The sequence below is a fragment of the Synchiropus splendidus genome, chromosome 1 (assembly GCF_027744825.2).
Source record: "Synchiropus splendidus isolate RoL2022-P1 chromosome 1, RoL_Sspl_1.0, whole genome shotgun sequence".
Taxonomy (NCBI): domain Eukaryota; kingdom Metazoa; phylum Chordata; class Actinopteri; order Syngnathiformes; family Callionymidae; genus Synchiropus; species Synchiropus splendidus.
The window spans coordinates 16,961,444-16,982,109 of NC_071334.1; the positions used below are offsets into that span (position 1 = coordinate 16,961,444).

At 39.5% G+C, this 20,666-nt stretch overlaps 1 protein-coding gene across 3 annotated transcripts in view; it reads left to right on the forward strand.

Annotated features, from left to right (window-relative positions):
- The window catches only part of si:ch73-63e15.2 (protein strawberry notch homolog 2), a 36,765-nt gene that overhangs the window by 10,230 nt on the left and 5,869 nt on the right, over positions 1–20,666 (forward strand). The window contains exons 4-23 of one of the 3 annotated variants that reach the window (XM_053870025.1): positions 1,182–1,308; positions 13,759–13,935; positions 14,573–14,659; positions 15,273–15,399; positions 15,476–15,636; positions 15,724–15,857; positions 15,954–16,044; positions 16,127–16,270; positions 16,615–16,732; positions 16,817–16,922; positions 17,063–17,216; positions 17,319–17,495; positions 17,610–17,707; positions 18,053–18,135; positions 18,409–18,591; positions 19,064–19,185; positions 19,291–19,422; positions 19,510–19,645; positions 19,935–20,047; positions 20,552–20,623. In XM_053870025.1, coding sequence (XP_053726000.1) covers positions 1,182–1,308; positions 13,759–13,935; positions 14,573–14,659; positions 15,273–15,399; positions 15,476–15,636; positions 15,724–15,857; positions 15,954–16,044; positions 16,127–16,270; positions 16,615–16,732; positions 16,817–16,922; positions 17,063–17,216; positions 17,319–17,495; positions 17,610–17,707; positions 18,053–18,135; positions 18,409–18,591; positions 19,064–19,185; positions 19,291–19,422; positions 19,510–19,645; positions 19,935–20,047; positions 20,552–20,623 — 2,542 coding nt within the window. Of the gene's footprint in view, positions 1–1,181; positions 1,309–4,095; positions 6,067–13,758; positions 13,936–14,572; positions 14,660–15,272; positions 15,400–15,475; positions 15,637–15,723; positions 15,858–15,953; positions 16,045–16,126; positions 16,271–16,614; positions 16,733–16,816; positions 16,923–17,062; positions 17,217–17,318; positions 17,496–17,609; positions 17,708–18,052; positions 18,136–18,408; positions 18,592–19,063; positions 19,186–19,290; positions 19,423–19,509; positions 19,646–19,934; positions 20,048–20,551; positions 20,624–20,666 lie in introns of those variants that run through there. The other 2 variants (XM_053870220.1, XM_053870125.1) reach the window with 2 other exon arrangements.

Genomic DNA, 20,666 nt, shown 5'->3' on the forward strand with positions numbered 1-20,666 from the left:
ATACACAGTAATGAAAGGTCTAACACCGGCGTCAGTTTCTCAGCCCTGGTTATGGTACTAGTTCGACTTTGTTCTATAACAAAGCTCCTCAGCTGATCTAGTTTCTGTAATGATCCAGAGGTTTTTGTTACATTTAATGCGAACATTAATTAAACCCCCAAACGTTGTTATTTGAATTAAAACGTATCGTCCTGATTGCTTATTAAGCGGAGCTGTCGCGTCCCGAAACCACTGAGCTGCTTTGTCCTGGAGCAGCTTGCCAAACGTAATATCTCTCCAGTATCATTTTGGGCTTTGTTACCTGTTGGGGATTTCCAGTGAAGATGATTATCGCCATTTATAGTGCAATGAGATTTGAAGAAAGTAAATACCTTCATTACTTCATTGTTGTCCATCAGATATTTTTTTTTAAGAATTGTCAAAATGTTTTGATGATTTTCTACAGTCTTTATATGTTTATTCTGTTACTCCAGAAACATTTTATTTTTTATCTTTCTCAAAATCACTGCACCTTTCAATAGGTCTCTTCCTTCTTCTGAGATAACAATGAATACCTCAATTATTTCCTGGGCGCGACTGTCATTCACCTTTACCCCTGAGCTGAGGACACAGGAAAATCCTGTGAATAACTTTGCTCATGCTCAGTCCTGCTGAGCTTATCCTTGTCACTTGATTGGAAGACGAGTAAGGGAGTGTTTTTTTAGATTTGGTTTTGCTTTCCTTCTTAGAGCTTTACTTGCGAGGGAGTTTTAGTTGGGTATCTATCTATGAGCCACATTACACATGTAGTGGCTAAAAATTCTAAAGTAATGAAAGAATGAAACAATATGGTTGTTAAAGAAGTTTGGATAGTGGATCTTAAGAGCAGGTACGAGTGGAGTGATTGACTGTGTCCTCGCTTAAACTGAAATTCTCTATCCACTGTTTCTGTTTCTTCTTGCTGCGATTAATACCTTAATTTAGTTGTGTATCTGGACTTTCCTGTTTTTATCAGCAGTAATGCAGATGACCATCTTTTTCATATACCAAAAATGTGTTAGAAACCAAAATGTTTTGATTAATTTAGAAGCATTTGACTCTACTTTCCTCTCTGGTGTTCATTTCAGAAGCAACTGTACTGTACAGACTGTGCATGTTTTGGGTTAAACGAAATGTTCATTTGAGTTGTTGTTCTCTTCCAGGCAATACCGCTTGAACAACAGCAGCACTACAACCTCCACTCCAGATGTGCGCATGGACATGTACTCCGGCTTTTCTGACGTTGATTTTCAGAGCCTCGGCCTCCCAAGGAATGGTGATTTCTCGCAGGTTTGTTTCTCAAATTTGCTTAAGTTATCTGAAATAATTATTCCTTCATTACAAGTGTAATTGCATTGTTTGTTTGTTTTAAATTTGAGATTACTGTAGAAGTTTTGCGTGGAAAAATCTGGTTATTTGAGTGTTTCGGGTTGTACACTGATGTAGGTATCACTCCATTGGCAACCCAATAAAATGCGTTTGACAGAAGGAAGGCTGTTCAAGGGGTTTCTCCTTCAAAAATTAGGAAAGTACTGCATTGAATAGTCAACATAGTCATAGACAAAACATACCTCTCGTACAGTCGCACAACGTCTACCATGTGCAAATGTTTGAAGCGTATTCCAACGGCCCACAGTGAGCTAGTGAGTAAACAACAATGGCCAAATGAGGTTGTGAAAACTATCAGTCTAGCCAAAGTCCGCCAACTGGGTGCATGTTCAGGGATTGCCAGAGTTATTAAAGTTGCAGTTGCAGTACATCACATCTTTCTTCAAGTATCACAGAGAAGTTGATCAGGCCAGAGGCATGTCAAATAGTTTAGTAGTTGAGTTTTATTTCCAAACCAGAATCAAATAAGAACTTGAATTCAAATGTATACAGAAAACATGCAGTGCTGGCTCCTCGCAGCTCCGGCTACTAACTGAACGGTGCTGTTGGAAAAAAAACTGAGCTCTGAGGAGGCGGACACTGGATTACTCTCACCAATGGTGTCGAGCTACGTTCTGTGCTCCCTAGAACTCCTGTGTACAATGTGCATTGGATCCAGTAACAGCGTCGTCCTCAGTTCTGCTGTGTCCTGAGTGGAGCGCGGCTGCTCTTGGACACTGCAGTGCGCTGTAGCTCACTCACACAATCCAATCCTGAAACTTTACTGACAGTACCATTTCAGTTATTTTTATTTTTAATTTGTTGCTATAATCACACTATGAAATCAATCTATGGTAAAGATTTCTTGCCTTGATTTATAACAACTGTAATCACATTCTGCACTATTAAAAGTCAAATATTTAACGCTACAATTAAAGTGGTACACCTCATATGTTGACTAGTCTAGATAGTCACTGCCTAGTCAACTATTAAAATAGTCGTTAGTTGCAGTTCCAAAGTGTTGTTTTTTATGGATGTCTCGCGCCATCATAGTGGTTTACAGTTTGGGCTTTCTGGTGGTTGCCGATTATGTGGTTTTCATGTTCCATCTGTCTATAAATATGTTTTTGTTTCAATTGGAAGATGATGGGAATCTTTTTCTGTGGTAGGATTACGATTGATTTAGAAATTCTCTGGTAAAATACACAAGTCCAGTCCCGCCAGAATAGGGAGGTAATTTCACTTGGTTGTGCCATGGTTGTGAAACACTGGCGAAAGGCATGTTAAATTCACATAGAGGACTCAGTGGTCTTGTGTTTTCCAAATTTTGTTGCCCTTGTGCATGTTTTCACCCTTGGGAGCAGTGGCAGATCTTGTTCTTGATCTAAAAATAACAGTTAAATAACTTCCTCGTAGAAACCTTGCAATTCAATTCTTCCCATCATTTGGTTGAATTGAAAAGTGAAGAAAGTCAAAGTCAACTAAAGGCTATAACAAGTCATTGATTTTCTATGTAGAGTTCACAAATGCCCTCCATATTCTTCATTCTTTTTTCCACAAGTATGTGTTTTCAATGTGTTGTCAATAATAGTTACAAAGCTCTGACCTTTTGTCGACTGGGTGGAGGAGGAAAACGGTTATTACCGTTACAGAAACTATTCTTTCAGTGTTGCTTTGTTCAGCAAGCTTCATCTAAGATGTGAGATGGTTTGTCTTGTGAGCGCCCTGTGAGCTGTGATCAGTCTATAAGTCAGATGACTTTTTCTAACCTCTCTTCAGTTGGTGTAACAGCCAGTGTGCGTGATTGTATTAGAACTGAGCGTGCAGAACTAACCGTGGTGGTTTTGATGTCTGATGTACTTTATTAATTTTTCATAGTGTCCTAGCAGAGTTCAGACTTCTTTCTCAAGGTCGGAATACTACTGTGCCACTTTCATTGGATTTGGGTGTAATTTTCCAAAGTTTTCATCTTTTAACTTCTTTAACTCTGACTCAACAGCAAAGCTCAACAAGACAGATAAACATTGTATTCATATTGTGACAAAGAAAGAGCAGCCCATTAAAATTACACAAGCAATGTGCTGAGCGAATCTAACTGATGACACAGCATCGAAGACAGGAAGATCCGCCAGCTGGAAGAGACAGTGTTGTCATTGAAGAAGACACTTGAAGAGACTTGAATAGATGCGTGGAGTTAAGACTGTCCTCTCATCAACACGTGTATAGAATAGACTTCAACAGAGCTATAGTTATCATTACTTTTGGGTGGAAATTTATGGAATATTGTTCATAGGACGAAGATGAAGTGAACTTGATTCAGTTAAATGGGAATTCATTTCCCTATAACCAGTGACACTGACTTTAGACATGACAGGTAAGTACAGGTTCTGGATATTTTGCATTATGCAGTGGAATTTTGTTTTAATTCTTTAATAGATATGTGTTTTTAGTCTACATTTTCATACAGTGAATTAAAACAGACAAGATAATCTCAATATACATATTTACACAGGAGCAAGATCCTCACAATAGTTTCATTCTGATGACTTTTTTTCAGGTAAAAATTACCTGTTCTCTCATTTGAAAATCAATTTGCACTGTTGCTGATTAGCTTCAGTAATGATGCTACTTAGTTCACTAACAGTTGGCACACGCACACACACACACACACACACACACACACACACACACACACACACACACACACACACACACACACACACACACACACACACACACACACACACACACATTCGTATTCATGTCCTTGTTAGGACTTTTGGAAATTTCTTGTTGACTTTCATTCTTTAACACTTTACCGAATCCAAAATAAATAGCTAAACTTAACCAGGACTCTGAACCAAACTGAAACTCGATTAAAATGGCCCAGTTATTTTGAAGTTTAACCCTAAAATTCATCCTTAACCCTCTTAGGACTGGCAAAATCCACCCATCTCCATGCACATCTTACTACAGATAAATTTGATCATTTATTCCGCCGCTAAGAAAGTGCTCACATTTCCATTATGCCACACACATAAATACACACATCCCAAAATATCATTTACCAACATTAGGTTGAGGATTCCCACTCACACAAAGATGACACAATGAACTGGCGCCATGCTGTCTCTGAAAGTCCTCACTCCTTTAGATCAGTAGAGATGGGCATCACAGAAGCTTGACATCATGATTTCCTGGCAGCAAAGATTTCAAATAGACCCATTGTTGTCTTGCTACATATTCAATCAGTGTTATTTTAAAAGAATATATATATATATAAATCCTCTCAATCTTGGCCCATTTATAGCAGATTCTGACAATGTTTTTTGCCACTATTTTCCTTTTTATAATCTATGCCCAAGACTTTCTCAATTCGTTTACAAACTAAACAGTTTCTTGCATATTTGTGTTATAGATCTGCTGTTACCACTATAATTACCAATTAAAAGCTTCACACAGCTTCATAATTAGCTTGATACAATAATCAACTTCATGGTCAGTAATTGTTATTGTTTTTATAGTCATTTGATTCTCTTTTTCGTTTTCTTCTTTAAATTGATTAAATTAGCCCTGAGAAATTTGAATTCTCATCCAGTTATTCTGCTTTAATATCGACATTTGCACAAGTCTTGAGTAGTCCCACCACATTCAAGTTCCATAAGGTAACGCTCAATATTGACATTCCAAGGTAAATACAGGAGCATAAGGAAGCAGGAATGACAATTGAGAAGCTAAGCCTATAAAAAACCTAATAAAATGATTTCTAACACTCCCGGTAAAAGTTGAAAATTATGAACAGCTGCCAAATAAGGTCATTTCTAACTAGTTATAGTTTAAAATAATCTGATAATTAAATCGTGTGTATTTTCTTCTGAACTTACAGTCCATTGGAATAGTTTAATATCAGTCTTCGGTGACCATTATTGAGCTCCAATGTCTTCATAGAAACTAGAACACTCAGAAAGAAGACAAATTGCCAGGCAGGGAGTCAGTCTTTAAATATAATAATCATTAAATAGTGTCCCGGGCCCATTAAATGTAGCGGTAAGCAGCGGGGTGTGAGGAGTGGCCAGCTCCAAAACGCAATACTGTTTACACTACAAATGCGGTTGAGTTACACCATGTACAGTAAAATGGGCCTGACTGCCAGTAACTCTAGTCACTTACCAACAAAAGCATCATTTCCTGAAAGCTCCTCCCCCTCTTCCCTCTCTCTCTCTCTCTCTCTCTCCACTTCTCACCTCCCCCTCTCACTGCTCTCTTGCTCACTCACCTACTCTCAAACCACCTTTTGGAGCTTTGGGCGAGCTTTGGATTCACAAATATGACTTAGCATGCTATGCCAATTCTTGACTGCTCTGGCAATGCTAGAAACATGCTTTAGATATTCCCAAACGGCTCACTTCCCAGTGTGCCAGTAGTAGAGACAGATGTTAGTGTTGATCAAGAGACTCACTCTGACAGGACACTTGAGGGTTCGTCACTGGGTGGAAGTGCAACGTCTGTAGAGAGATTCTCACACACCGTGGCAGACTCATGGCAGTGGTTTTCGTCTCAGGTGACACAAGGTGAAAAGGAGTGTATGTGTGTTGCCTTCTTGCGACAGTGTGTGGACCCATGTCTCTCATGCAGTTCTGGATTAAATTGTACAAACAGCTGGGACGACCCCTTCCAGAGGTACAGTTCACGTCTATACATGTTACATATATACTTAAAAAAGTAATACATACCGCTAGTGGTATTTTACTTTTGTTTTTGGACTGTTCCAAATAAAGCATCATTTCTTCTAAAAGTGAAGTGGTATGTCAGGAGTATTCAAGTGACACAGAAATGAGTTTTTATGATTCTTTTATTGGGCTTTTTTATCTTGAGTTCCTGAAAGCTGTATACCTTTGTTTCAAGGCAGATAAGGACAGTCGCATCTTTTTGAAAAAGACCTGATAAAGAAACCACTCAAACCCGTTATGATCCCACCATTTGTTAAAATGCATTTTCTTATAGTAGACTCATGGAGGTGGTGATGACTCCCTTAAAATAGAAAGTTAATGCAATATGTGACAGCTAAAAGTTGAAGTAGCTTGGGCTTTTTCAACTATGTTGGAATGGTGTTTGAAAACAAAATGAGTTTTTGAATTTGTCAATAATGGAAAAAAAGGCAGTAGAAACAATACTATAGTTTCAGGAAGAAAGACAGCATGTCTTCTTCAAACAGGTCGCTTAACATGTATATCCTTATTATGTCATCTCATTAATTTATGGGGACATTTTTTGATAAATGTTTTAAACCACAACGATAAATTAGGGATTAATTGATGTTTGATTCATACACGTTGTGTCAGTCATGACTCACTTCCAAAGAAAAAAAGTGAGCTAGAAGCTTGTGTTTGGACCATGACTGTTAAAAGTCAAATGATCTATGATGACTAGCAAAACCCTTCATTGACAACAACTGATCAACTATTGATACACTTGGTATCGTCCGCAGAAGTCCATCGTCTTTTTAAATACATTTTTATGTCCTGTTATACAAAGTAACTAAACAACTCAAATTCTCTGGTTGCTCACATGCTGTTGCATGACTCACAACACTGAGCATGACTGATGCCTGCAGCTTACGGGAAGTGGATAAACAATGATGCCGAAAAGTGTGGTGCAACCTCAGCCTATAGAGTCATGGATTTTGCTTCTTTGGTTGAATTTGTGACTAAGAATAGGACTCATTACTCATCAACCTTGTTAGTGACAACCTGATTTTAAGCCCTGTAATAGTGAGAAAAGGCTCCCAAAAGATCTGATCTCGTGATGCGAAACACATTTGTTGAGACCGGATTTTTAGTACAAATGAATCCACAGTGTCTGTTATTGGCTATTAAGAGTGGCTTGTTAAATTGATGGAGTCTAATACATTGCTCTCAATTATACACAAATTACTCTGCAAATGTGGACAAAACCAGAAGTCTGCACCAGCAGAAAATCAATGCTAATGTTTTTCATTGAGTCAGTATTCTGTCCCTTAAATCATGCTCAATTGCATGAGGAATCGTTCCATGCTTTTTGATGTTAAAACAATTTATATTGTAATTATTATAGACACCCTCTTTGTAGTCAATGAGATTAGTTTACCCCGAATCACGTATTTATCATTGAGGGCATGACACTGTGTGCATAAAGATCGCCTTGGCTTCAGGCTTATCTACGGTGGATCTATGCTTGCCAGTAAGCAGTCTCATTTATTGTACAGTGTAATTTGAGCAAGCAGACCTTGTATGTGCAGCAGGTACAGGTTAATGCTTGAAAGTTTAATGTGTCGTCCGTATTATGCCACTTTCTTTCGTATTACCCGAGTGAGGACAGTCTGCTACTGTTTTTGGATAAGTGTAAACGATAAGTGTAAAAAGCTTTTGATACTTGGTTTACTTTCTTACAGCTTGTTTGATCATTGTTTATTACACATCCAGAAGATTTACTCATCATCTTTATCATATGTTGCAGTGCTAGCGATCATTTTCCATGTGCTTTTACCAAAGCTGTTAATGAAGTGACAGAAAAAAAAGAAAAGAAAAAAAAAAAATATATATATATATATATTTATGTATATGAAGGTGGGAGAGGTCAGTTTAAAAAAAGGCACATTCCCTTTTAATATTCTCAATGGCATCTGACTGTTTCCTTGTCCGACCTCATCTTACCTCCTCCTAAATAAAGAACAGGTGCGATAAAAGGGACTGTAAATGTGATCAGTCAATAGTCCTAACGCTGCTAAACTGTTCCCCTCATGGATAGCATTTTTTAGATTTGAAATCGAATTATTGTTATGACATTGTTAAAGGGTCGACTAAGATATGTAGCAGCAATTGATCCCAAAAGCAAAGCTGCTTTATGTCCCTGTTGTACCATTTAGTCATTGCAAAAATTATCACATGACCAGGAAGCTTAAAAAAAGGAATGAATAGCCGATAATATGTAATATGATTTGCGGTACATACCATTCCTGTCCTCAAATAGCCACAAGCAAAAAATACTGTAGTCAACATGACAACACTGTATTGTGAAATACAGTGAGCATGAATACGCATGAAATGAGAGACTTCTTGTCTCACTGTGCTTCCTACAAAGTAAACCATTGCTCTTAAAGTTTGTTCAAGAATTTAGATTGAATACAAGTAGCCACTTGCATTCCATCCACCGTCCATTGGCCCTGCCAAATTGTGCAAGACAGCAGCTACTGACATCAGAAGATTCTATCATTTTTATGCATGTTTTTTTGCTACTTTGTGGAGTTTTGTGATGATAATATCCATTATGAAGGCTTCTATGAATGTTGGAGAGACCACTGTTCGGTCACAATAATTTTTACCAGCATGGTTTTGTTACAGTGTAGATTTTTAATTTTCATTTGGCTTGTCTCTGAGTCATTGGGAATTATATGCCTTCTTGTTCTTGCCCCTGTTTATTGCCATGTTTATGCTTGCACAAAATATAGGTGCTGTAGTGAATGTGCTAATGAACAGGCCAAGTATTGTTCGAGTTACCTTTAAACTCCCTCAAGAGTAAATTTCCTGTTTATCAATTTATTCCAGCAATTTATTTATTTATGTATTTTGGTCAAAAGTTTTAACGCATAGAAAAAAATAAACCCCATAACTGAGTCCCTCTTAATGTCGATACACTAATCCATGCATTGTTTAGCTTTAACAAAGCTTTAATTGCTGTGTAATTTGTTGACCTTGTTCAAGGAATGAGTCCACTCGATTTCCCTCACACCTAGATTTGCAGGCGGATCATAATCCATTTTGAAAAAGAGAAAGAATGATGTCATGTCATGTCAGCAACTGGACTCGCCTCTTGACACTTAAAAACTATTCATTAAAACCTGCTGACGGACAGAGTTCCTGGAAGAGGTTGTTCCTGTTAGCTGCTTTTCTGTGTTGTGTGTGTTATTATCTTCCTTGTTTACAGATTGCTTTAGTTGATCTACTTCTTTGGATTCTAAGTAAGCTTCTTGTTGTTGATCCCTCTCCCCCACATGACAAAGGTTGCAAGTCAGGAAATGAACTGGTTGCTTTATAGCTCTGTAAATGGCTTTGAATGAACTAAACTCATTGTACTTGTTTAGTAAGTTATTAAGATATATCCTTTTTTTTTGCAGACATTTTGTCTCGGCGTTTAGTAAAAATTGAATTGGACCATTCAGGATTGCTCCTGTTGATGCTCTTACCTATTTCTATGATGGTTAATTGTGATACACATGTTTTTGCTGGGAGAGGGCAAAACTTGTTATTCTTAGATATATAGGCACATTGGGGATAAAGAAGAGAATTAAAATGTTTTTTGACCTCTTTACAGGGGTCAAGCAGGTTGCAGTTGAAAAATGATGTCATTGTTTAAGGTAGATGTTAAAACACCCCTTGCTTCCTGCTCAAGGGCCTTGTGGGCAAATGTGTAGGACGAGGGACAGCAGTGTAGGTCTGAGAAAGATTAGCAAGTTGGAATGGTTCAAAGACCTTGAAAAATTGTAGATGCTTTGAGAAAGGTGTGGTTCTGAGATGTGGCTGCTTTTGTTGTGTGAGACGTGCTTAGTAATGTGCTGCTGTGTCAGGAAAGTGGGAGGGCAACCCCAGAATAGAAGAAAAGTTGGCAGCATGTAGGAGGGGAAGGCCCTGGCCCCTCACACGTTGCAGATCAGGTGATTAAACAATAGAGGAAGTACCTCGGGAAGAGTAAATACTCATTCTTCTAATCGTCCATCCGGAGGAGGGTATTGATGTGATCATTAACTGGAAGCATCATTAATGGAATTGTAGCATCATGAACTCGGTGGTGGTTAAGTGAAAATAACACTTTACGCCCTGCAACCTGAACTTCAGTCCTGTACCATGGTGATGTATTTAAAAGATTGTGTTCAAGTAACATCCAGCACCCATTTGTGCTACACTGGGTGTTTACCTAGTCAATGTTTTTCTATTTAGCTGAACTGACATTTCTTTCCTTTCATGCCATTCTTTAGGAGTGCATTCGCACAGGAATAACTTGTCTATACTTAACACAAAGACAGCCACTATGTTACACCCTTTCACTGCTCTGCGTTTGCCAATTCTTGGACTAATTTGTGTTGTCTTATGTGAGCGGCTTCTTAGACACTTCCTCATCCTTTGTGAAAGTGTGGTTTGCACATTGTATTTTTGCGTGTGTTGCCTGTGCTGTGATTTGACGGCTGTTTCCCATGACTATGATCTCCTGTCATCCTTGTTGTCATTGTGATGGCAGTGAGAACGTGAAAGGCAAATAGCCAGCATGTGCTTGTGCATGCATGACATGCACAGAAAGGGAATGCTGCATTTGACCCAGCCGCCCAGGGAAATTAAGAGGATGCAATGCATATTTAATTTCCTGAATGGGAGATCATGATACAATACATAATGAAACAGAGTCATTAATTGTGGTTAAAATATAAACAGTGTTGTTATCAGTATCTTAAACTGAGTATCTACTATAATTTGGGATGGGCTTCACGTTACGTTGAAATAACGCGTTACATAAATGGCAATATTACAACTAGACTCCAGGAGCGGCTACTTTTTGGTATTGTTCTACTTTTGTTGTCGATCCGTTCAGCGCAGTCCAGAAGTGCAATAGATGCATGGACTTTACTGTTACTGCATGGCCGTCAAGTGAAACCTTGTTGAGTATACTGTATTGACGACTATGAACCATGCATAACATCATCAAGTATCAGCAGCCCAGGCATGTTTTATGATATTATATTTATATAACATATTATTTGAGATTTATTGTAGCTATTAATGTTACAAGTGGACTGAAAATCTCTTTGAAAACATGTGTCATTGTCGTTTAACAATAAAAACGTAAAATAATCCCCTCACAAAACTGCGTAGGGTAAGAGGGTAACACACCGGCCACAGGCTGATGTGAGTGCTGCACACAATTTACTACACGTGCTTTAATACTTGTGCTTTAGTGCTTGTATGCAGCTCAGTTTATAAACAACTCCGTGAACAAGTAACATATTATTAATTCATGTTGGAAAATATATGCATATACATAAAAATATAGAAAAGTAATTGAACAATGGAGTACTGAAACACGCCAATACAGCTTGACCACGACCGTCTAAGACCAGGATCGTCAATTCTTTACAATGTAGTGTATTATTTGTTTATTTATTTAGTCAATCCTCAAAATTACTGTTTGCTTCTCTCTTTAATTTGGAAACTTAATGTAAAACAGTTTTGTGTCCATAATTCTGTACTATTACAGATCACCTGAGAGGTGGGTTCCTGTGGTTTGAAAATGTGAATAATGATCATTTCCAGGAAGATTGTTTATGAGTGGTTCTCTAGTCTTTCTGTGCTCATGATGTTTATACCAAATCTGGTGTAATGGGTTTCTGGAAAGTGTTAAGAAATAGGGATGACCTTTGTACTTTTTTGGCACTGCAGCTCCTCCATCATTCTTCACATGATTTCAAATGTTTTTTTTAATCTGTATATATATTATTAATATTCACAGCTAAGAATCTATCAGGCACTTTCTTATAGTTTTACAAATGATAGAATGACTGGAAAAGACAAGATTGGTGAAAAAAAAAAGTATATCAGAGGATAATTTTGGGGAGAAAAATAGGGTTGGTGATTTGAACATAGGGTGAAGAGAATGTTAGAAGAATTCAAGATATGTAACTACCGGGCAAAAGAAGATGAGATAAACAAGTACTTGGGTTCCTGAATAGTTATGACTGGGTCAATTCTCAAGATAGGTCAAGGTTGAGGAGACTGACTTGCAGTGCTTGTCCTGAGGAAAGTTCAGAAGGAAAAAGAAGCAATGAGTTTGTCTAAGATGGTGGCAAATATTTAAACCTTAAGCATGTTCGAAAATGTCCACTGAAATCTTGATTGAGAGTCGGTCAGTTCACGATGCATATTTCTGTATTTGTGGAACACTCATACCCACTTGTAATTCCACAGCTGTCCAGCTTCAATACATATTAAGACTCTGATCTAAATGAATATGACACACCATCCCGAACAAGTCCAAGTAAGAGTGAGGCAAGAAGAGCATAATTTTGTGCAAGTGGTTTGGATGAGGGGCATGATTACCATCAGAGCAGTTGGAATCCAAGCCTTATCTGTGTTTGCCAGGACCCAGTCTGTGGAACAGTGGATAAATTCGCTCTAGGTACAAGTCTGCTGCGGGACACACACTGCTCTCCGTTATGCTCTGCTGAACAAGCACATTATCATGGTTGTGAATTCAGGCATGTTTTTGGTTCTGTGACCTTCTACCAAAACAGTGCACCTCAATAAGCAAAGACTATGTATAAGCTTGAAAACAAATAAGGAGGAGGATTGTATTGATTAACCCTGCATGTCAGTGTTTTCATCGCCTTATTTATTTTCTGTCTGACAAAGAATATTAGCCAAACTGCGTCAAAGGTCACCATTAAATCTGCCCGTACTATTTCACTTCTTGACATATCAATCTTTTTCCTTCATTTTGCATCTCAGCTGCAAAAAGAGTCTATGAGAAGTGTAATGACGAGTCTCTCTCAAGTTCTGTGTTAGTCAGACGTCTATAATCCACTCTTCTGTGACACAAAAGGCAGTAACTCTACCCAGACGTCCAGAGGGGAAAAACAACTTTGGAGAGCATGACTTCACGTTTCATGCCCTGTCATGCCCCCAGGAAACAAAACACTCATGCACGCACGCATTCTGAGGGAAAATGAAAGAGAGTTGAAGATCAGTCAAGGCGTCAGGCTTATCTGAGTAAGCTGGGAGTTCGAGGAGGCATGCTTTCCAACAAAAGCCCCAACAAGCATCAGCTTCAATGACTTCCTTGTTTTCACTGATATTTGAGATCAAAATTATAATAACAAATGTGTCAATATACCCAGCCCCCATTCCCTCATGATGTAGTCATGTTAATTTGAATTCCTCCTTCACTTCTCCGAAGCTCCTACAGCACAACGGTCAATAGTGTTACGTCCGCCTTGTTCAAATGTTTGTAAGCATTTCAAGCTAAGTTTAAAGTCTTATGTGGTTTAATCAGTAAACGGATATCAATTTATTGTTCTTACTTCTTTTGCTCTGATCACATCCTTGACAGCTATAATTACACTTTAGTGCAAATATTGTACACGAGAATATGATTACCTCAGCTCACACTCTCCATCCACAAAGCTATAATAATATGATATATTTGGGGGTCTGTTGTGCTAGTTTTCTGTGTAAGCAGTGCTTGTTCTGTTTATACATGCAAAGGGCCCATCATTAAGTCTGTCTCTACTGAATTCGACTGTGTTAATATTTTTGCTTTATTCAGAGTAATAATTTGTTTCTCTTTCTTCAGGACTTGTCCTGCATTGATGACCTCTCCACAAACTCCCTGTTCTCCTCGCCGGCTGACTCACTATCAGAGTATGCTGATGCACAGCCATTCATCAGCACAAATAACCTGGACACGGTGCCCACCCTGTGGGACATCAACACTAGTGCCACCAACACACCAGCACAGAGCCAGCTGGAGGTCAGTAGCTATGACATTGTGTTTGTCCATGGTTATGCTAACTGTAAGACTGTGTTGTCTTGAACCGAGATAGATGGGTCTGCTTCTTGGAAGTCATTTATAATAGAGGATTTGTTTTCATCCACTGAAGCATCTATTCATTTCTGCAACACAGTGTCACGTCATCTTTGAAGTGTACTACTCCAGATTATAGTTTTAGGTGATATGAGATGTTCCTGCACACATGCAGTCACTGTGTTTTTTTGTTTTGAAAATAAGTTTTGAAAATAAGAAATTCGAAAACTTCAAGTAACCTGTGTGCAACCATGGTTTTCTGGCTGTCTACTTTATTTTAAGTTATGGTGGATGGTTTTGTTGATATCTTTGTGATATAAGTCTGGTGTACTTGTCTCACAGGCCGATTTAAATGTTCCCTTTCATTCTGCCCTCGTTTCTCCCATTATGTTGATGCATGGTTTTATCTGCCTTTTTGTTTCTGCTGCCACTCGCTTCTCAGAAACGAACAACAAACAGCGTCTTGTTTAGTGCAGACTCAACAGCAGCCCCAGCACACTTGAAGGCTCGTTTGTGTCTGAAGTCCATTTTCATTTTGCTGCGTGTTCATTTCATTTTTCTTTTGTTTGTTTTTTGTTGACAGTTGAAAGCAAGCAACAGATTTCATGGGTTGGCCAGTTTGGATGATATAAATGCTATAATCAGCACGCCACCTTTAGGAGGATTCCAGGTAGCCACTTCTGCCCTCTTCAGTCTTTAATGTCAATGTCCATCAATCCAAACTTGGTCTACAAGTCATTTGCTTCCTTTTCAAAATGTGTAATATTTTGTTGCACTATTGCTTTATTTTTCTTTTTAATCAACCTAATCTTTTCCAAACAAAAAAAAGAAAATTGTGAAGCCGCGTCAATTTAAATGAATTGAGCCCTTAACTATACTGAGCAGCCTAACAGCAGTATAAAAATACTTGAGACAGACTATGAACAAAAAGAAAAAACTGTATCTTTTGTAAATGTATAAATGTATATCGAATGTCTCACCAATTTCCCACAACTAAAATACTATCATGTTAGTGAATGTCAACTAGGACAGACTTGAGCAACCTCTCAGGCCTGCAATTTCAATGAGTTGTGTGTTTTTTAAGTAATAAGTGCAAAGTTACAATTGTAAACGATTCAACACAGACCTATTTGACGTAGTGTAGCATTCATTATCAGGATTAAATAGATTTCAACAACACCAAAAAACATAAAGAGGTCATTTGAGTGCGAACCCCGAGGCCCTTAAATAGTGTTTTACAACATTGATATCAGTGAGATTTGAAGTCTCCCTTCTATGCTCAGGCTCAGACAACCCAACCACCTCCACCACCACCACCACCACCACCGGAGGAGGAGGAGGAAGCTGAAGAGGAGGAGCCAGAGGAACTAGGACACGTCGATACATACGCTGAGTACCGACCGTCTAAATGTAAGCCTCCAAACTTTATATTTATGTCGGTGTCTCTTCCATCTCACCCTTTTCATTCCTGTGTTTGTTTTTGCAGCAACAATTGGAATTTCTCATCCTGACATTGTTGTGGAGACCAACACACTTTCCAGTGTCCCGCCTCCTGACATCACGTACACTCTGTCCATCCCTGAGTCAACAATTAGCAGCGGTCTTCTGTCTGCTCTTCAACTGGAGGCCATCATCTACGCCTGCCAGGTTCCTTTATTTGAGATACATTAGACCACAGATGCTATAGTTTGACTGAAGGCTCTGATGACTGACTCGTCTTTTCCTCATTCTTAGCAACACGAGGTGATCCTTCAAAACAATCAGCGGGCAGGCTTCTTGATCGGTGATGGTGCTGGAGTTGGGAAGGGACGCACTGTGGCAGGGATAATCCTAGAAAATTACCTGAAGGGAAGAAAAAAATCACTATGGTAGGATTCCTGCTGTTGTTACCTAAACCTATTCATGATGTTGAGACACATTTTTTCTGATATCATCCCACTCAATTCACCCAATTTTTGCCACAGGTTCAGCATATCCAATGACCTTAAATTTGATGCTGAGAGAGATCTCAAAGATATAGATGCCCCAAATATTCCTGTGCACGCCTTAAATAAGGTAGGTCTTCATCCTGTGCCAAGAACAGAACAAATCATGCGAATGACTGACTGTTCAAATGCCTTTTTGGTGTCTCCTGTAGATTAAGTATGGAGACACAGCTACCTCAGAGGGAGTCCTCTTTGCAACTTACTCTGCGCTTATTGGAGAGAGTCAAGCTGGAGGGCAGCACCGCACTAGAATCAAACAGATCCTGGATTGGTGCAAGCCTGATTTTGATGGAGTTGTATCCTTGGATTGAAAAATGCCTGTTGTTGTTTTTTAATAAATGCCAAGTGGTTTTTTTTTAATACAGGGTCTGTATTTGTGTCATGTGTCGTTTAAGACTTCTTGGTAAACATAGGTCTGTTGTGTATCGCAGGTCAGAAAATGTTTGGAGGTTTCCTTTAAAACTTGCCCCATGACCTGTCAACAGATTAATATTGTTTGTTTACTTCTGCCGTACAACTGCAACCTATACTATTGGGATTTGAGCACTATAGATAGATAGTTCAAATGTGTAAAAGGAGCAAAACAAATCTGTCTTTGTATTTGCTACGTTGTTTGTCCTTGACCGCTTTCCTGTTTCAGATTATTTTTGATGAATGCCACAAAGCCAAGAATGCTACATCAACAAAGATGGGGAAGGCAGTGCTTGATCTGCAGAACAAGCTGCCGCGGGCCAGGGTGGTATATGCTAGTGCCACGGGTAGGAGTGCCCTCATACATAAACTGGGATTCAATGCAAAGCAGAGGATTTTGATCATGTGTTTTTGTTTTGGTCCTGATCCAGGTGCCTCTGAGCCAAAGAACATGATATATATGAGCCGCCTGGGGATCTGGGGTGAGGGAACGCCCTTCAGAGCCTTTGATGACTTCCTGCATGCCATTGAAAAAAGGTTTGTCATTCTGCAGAAAATCAATCTTTCACAAAAAGTATATCTCCAGCTGCTGGGGAATTCCCTGCAATCAAGTGGCAGTTCCTGCCAGTCGAGCCATGATTGGAAGGGTGAATAATTGATGCACTTTTTGAACGCAGAGGTGTCGGGGCCATGGAGATTGTTGCCATGGATATGAAAGTGAGCGGAATGTACATCGCCAGGCAGTTGAGCTTCTCAGGTGTGTCTTTCCGCATTGAAGAAATTGCGCTGGACAGTGACTTCAAGCTGGTGTATAATAAAGCAGCCAAGCTGGTAAGCATCCATGTTTCTCCTCAATGGGTGAGACGGTGTCTCTGCTGCCATCTATGGCGACGCATTCCGTTATGGTTATTGACATCTGGACTTCATTTCCAGTGGGCAGAGGCATTGCAAGTGTTCATGCATGCAGCTGACGAGCTCGGCCTGGTCAGCAGGAAGTCACTCTGGGGGCAGTTCTGGGCCTCTCACCAGCGTTTTTTCAAATACCTCTGCATTGCTGCGAAAGTCCGCTGCCTGGTGGAGCTGGCCCAGAAAGAGCTGCAGGCTGGAAAGGTCAGCACTCCCGTCGTCTCTGTAAACTGCTAGCTGTCCAGGAAATCCCATGAGCCACATGATTTGTCAAAGGCCAAATAAACACGTTCTTTGCATCTGCTTTTCTGTTCACAGTGCATCGTCATTGGTCTGCAGTCTACTGGAGAATCCCGCACCAGAGAGGTCCTGGATGAGAATGACGGTCACCTGGATAGATTTGTTTCAGCAGCTGAGTAAGTGGAGTTTTTACTGCAGTGTTCAGTCTGGTCTGTCATTTATCATTGTTGTCTTTTGAATTGTCTTGTCATTTTGAGCTGAATAAATACTTATAAAGGATGTGTTGAATCATGTTGTGATGTGACGATGCCACATTCTCGCTTAACACAATGCGTGTTAAGAGCTTTTGAACGCCTCAGATAAAACCACCTCAGAAATTTGCATGTCTCATTTGTGTTTACTGACAACAGTGTCACGTCATCCTACATCAAGCATGATGTGAGAGTTGGGTCAACAACAGTGACTGAACCTAGTTGCCATAGATGTTTTCATCTAAACATTCCCTCTCTTCTTTCTAACAGGGGTGTATTCCAATCACTTGTGACCAAACACTTCCCATCAGAGAAACAAAGAAGAGAGAAAGCACCGGGGAATAAGAGAAAACGTAAGTGAAGGCGTTTGTTGTGCATTATTCTTGTTGCTGTTTAATTGATCTGCATACACTTAATAAAGTTTTATGGATTTGTAAAAGCAGTGGTCAGCTGATGTCAGGCATTAAACCCGAGTTTCACTCTGTCAAGTCACCGTCAATGGTATATTGTTTGTTGCTGTAAAAAAAAGTACATATGCTCTATAAACCAACATCAGAGTCTTAACTTACTTTGCCATGCTAACTTTACAGTTGCTCTTCTAAATGCCCTGTGTCCTCTTCATTTAGGTAAGCCAAGAGGTCGTCACCCAAAGGTACCCAAGCACACGGTGGACAGCGGCGGTGTCATTAACATCAGTGATGACAGCAGTAGCGACTCAGACGGGATGGACACCGACTCCAACTCATCGCCGGACTCCTTGCTGGACAACGATGATGTGATCTTTGTGAACCATACAAGTTCTCAGACAGGTGGGATTTTACTATTCAATAATGGAGTAGTTCGGGGTATGTTTTTGGTTTTTATCTTGAAACAACTCTTACCTGTTTTTGTGCTTCATCAATCCTGGTAGTTAGCTAATAGATTCCTAGCTGAAGGTTTGTTCCTTCTTTTTTCTCCAACTCAATATAATGTCATTATCAGTAGTTCAACCAAGATCTATAAGTGTTGCTAACATCTTGATAAAGCAAAGACTTCTTGGGAGTCAAGACCTAGATGAAGATGAGCTGTTACTATTTGCTGTCTCACCTACTGTGTGCCATCATTGTATCTCCCCTCTCCATGAAAAGGAGAAGCTCATAAAATATGTTATGAATAATTGTGTTTCTGTGATGAATGTGAAATAGATTGAGCTTTTGAATCCTTATTTTGTTCCTGTTCTTAGCTGTTATCAATCTACACTGTTCGGTCCATTAACATTTTGTCTTCGCTTTTCATCTCCAGTCAGGGTAGAGGAGTTGAAGCAGGACCTCCTCAACAAAATATCTGTGCTGGGAAAAGAACTACCTCTTAACACCTTGGATGAACTGATCGATAAACTTGGAGGTCCTGACAAAGTCTCTGAGGTGAGTGCATAAAACAATGAGCTGTCGATCACGTTTTAATATCTAAAATAATATGTAATGTTACCGGCCTAGGAAGAAATGAAAAAACTTTCTGTGGACTTACAGATGACTGGCCGTAAAGGTCGAGTGGTGCGACGTCCTGATGGGAGTGTCCGTTATGAGTCACGGGCTGAGCAGGGTCTTACCATCGATCACATCAACATCAAGGAGAAGGATCGTTTCATGTGTGGAGAGAAGGTGGCTTATAGCAATATAAAAGCAAATCTTTCTTTGTCATGATAGATTTGTCCTCAACTGATCATGAACATTGTTTTCCTCCTGCAGTTGGTGGCTATCATCTCAGAAGCCGCTAGCTCTGGCATCTCGCTCCAGGCAGACAAGCGGGTCAAGAACCAGAGACGGAGAGTCCACATGACTTTAGAGCTGCCCTGGAGTGCCGACAGAGCCATTCAGCAATTTGGTGAGACTCGCACGATAAATGTTTTCAAACTGACCTGCCTCCACTTCTGTGACAATTGAAACAAGCTGGAGTTGTGTTCGGGCAAGGAACCAGCTGTTAAACTGAGACTGAAAACACCTGACATGTTATTTTCATGTTTTCACTGCTTTTTCCAGTAGTGTTTCGTAGCATGTTAAGAGCGAACATATTCTGATTAAAGTAGGTCAGAATAGTTTGTGTTGGCTGTATGTTCTTTAGCGATTTTGCAATTTCGTATGGCAACTCATCTTTGTTTATTTTGTTGTTTCAGGTCGAACCCATCGATCCAATCAGGTGACGGCTCCAGAATATATCTTTCTCATATCCGAGTTAGCTGGAGAAAGACGCTTCGCCTCCATTGTGGCCAAGAGACTAGAGAGTTTGGTAAATATGTTTGATTTATTTTGTCACCAATTTTACACACATTGTTATCTTGTTTGTTTCCTGCAAGAGAATGATAAATGCTTGACATTTATTTGTGCAGTTATTGAAGTAGAATCTCCCAAAACATTTCCCACAGTACCGTGGCACGGGGAGGTCCATCTTAACAATTTAACAATTTATTTCAGCAAACCACTAATTCCCATAGAGAATTGAGCCTGACGGTTATTTTGAGGAAACTGGAAAAAAATCATTTCTCGTAAGCCTGATGTGAAAATAAGAGATTTGGGTCAGAAGTGAATTGTGGTCTATTTTAGTTTTATGATGTTTTTGCTTCAGTTCTTTGCAATCTGCTCTTTACTGTGACCTATTTGTGATCAAGTTTAGGAGCAAATTAGACTTCTGAGTGTGGATTGGTGCGATAGAAGTTCATTTAAATGTCTCCACAAACATATATACGAAGCACAAAACAATGTTTTGAATCGTATTTCCGAATTATGACCTCAGGGCGCGCTGACTCACGGTGACAGAAGAGCCACTGAAAGCAGAGACCTGAGCAAGTACAATTTTGAGAACAAGGTGAGCAAATTTATCGAAATATCTTTCGGACCATATCATGTCC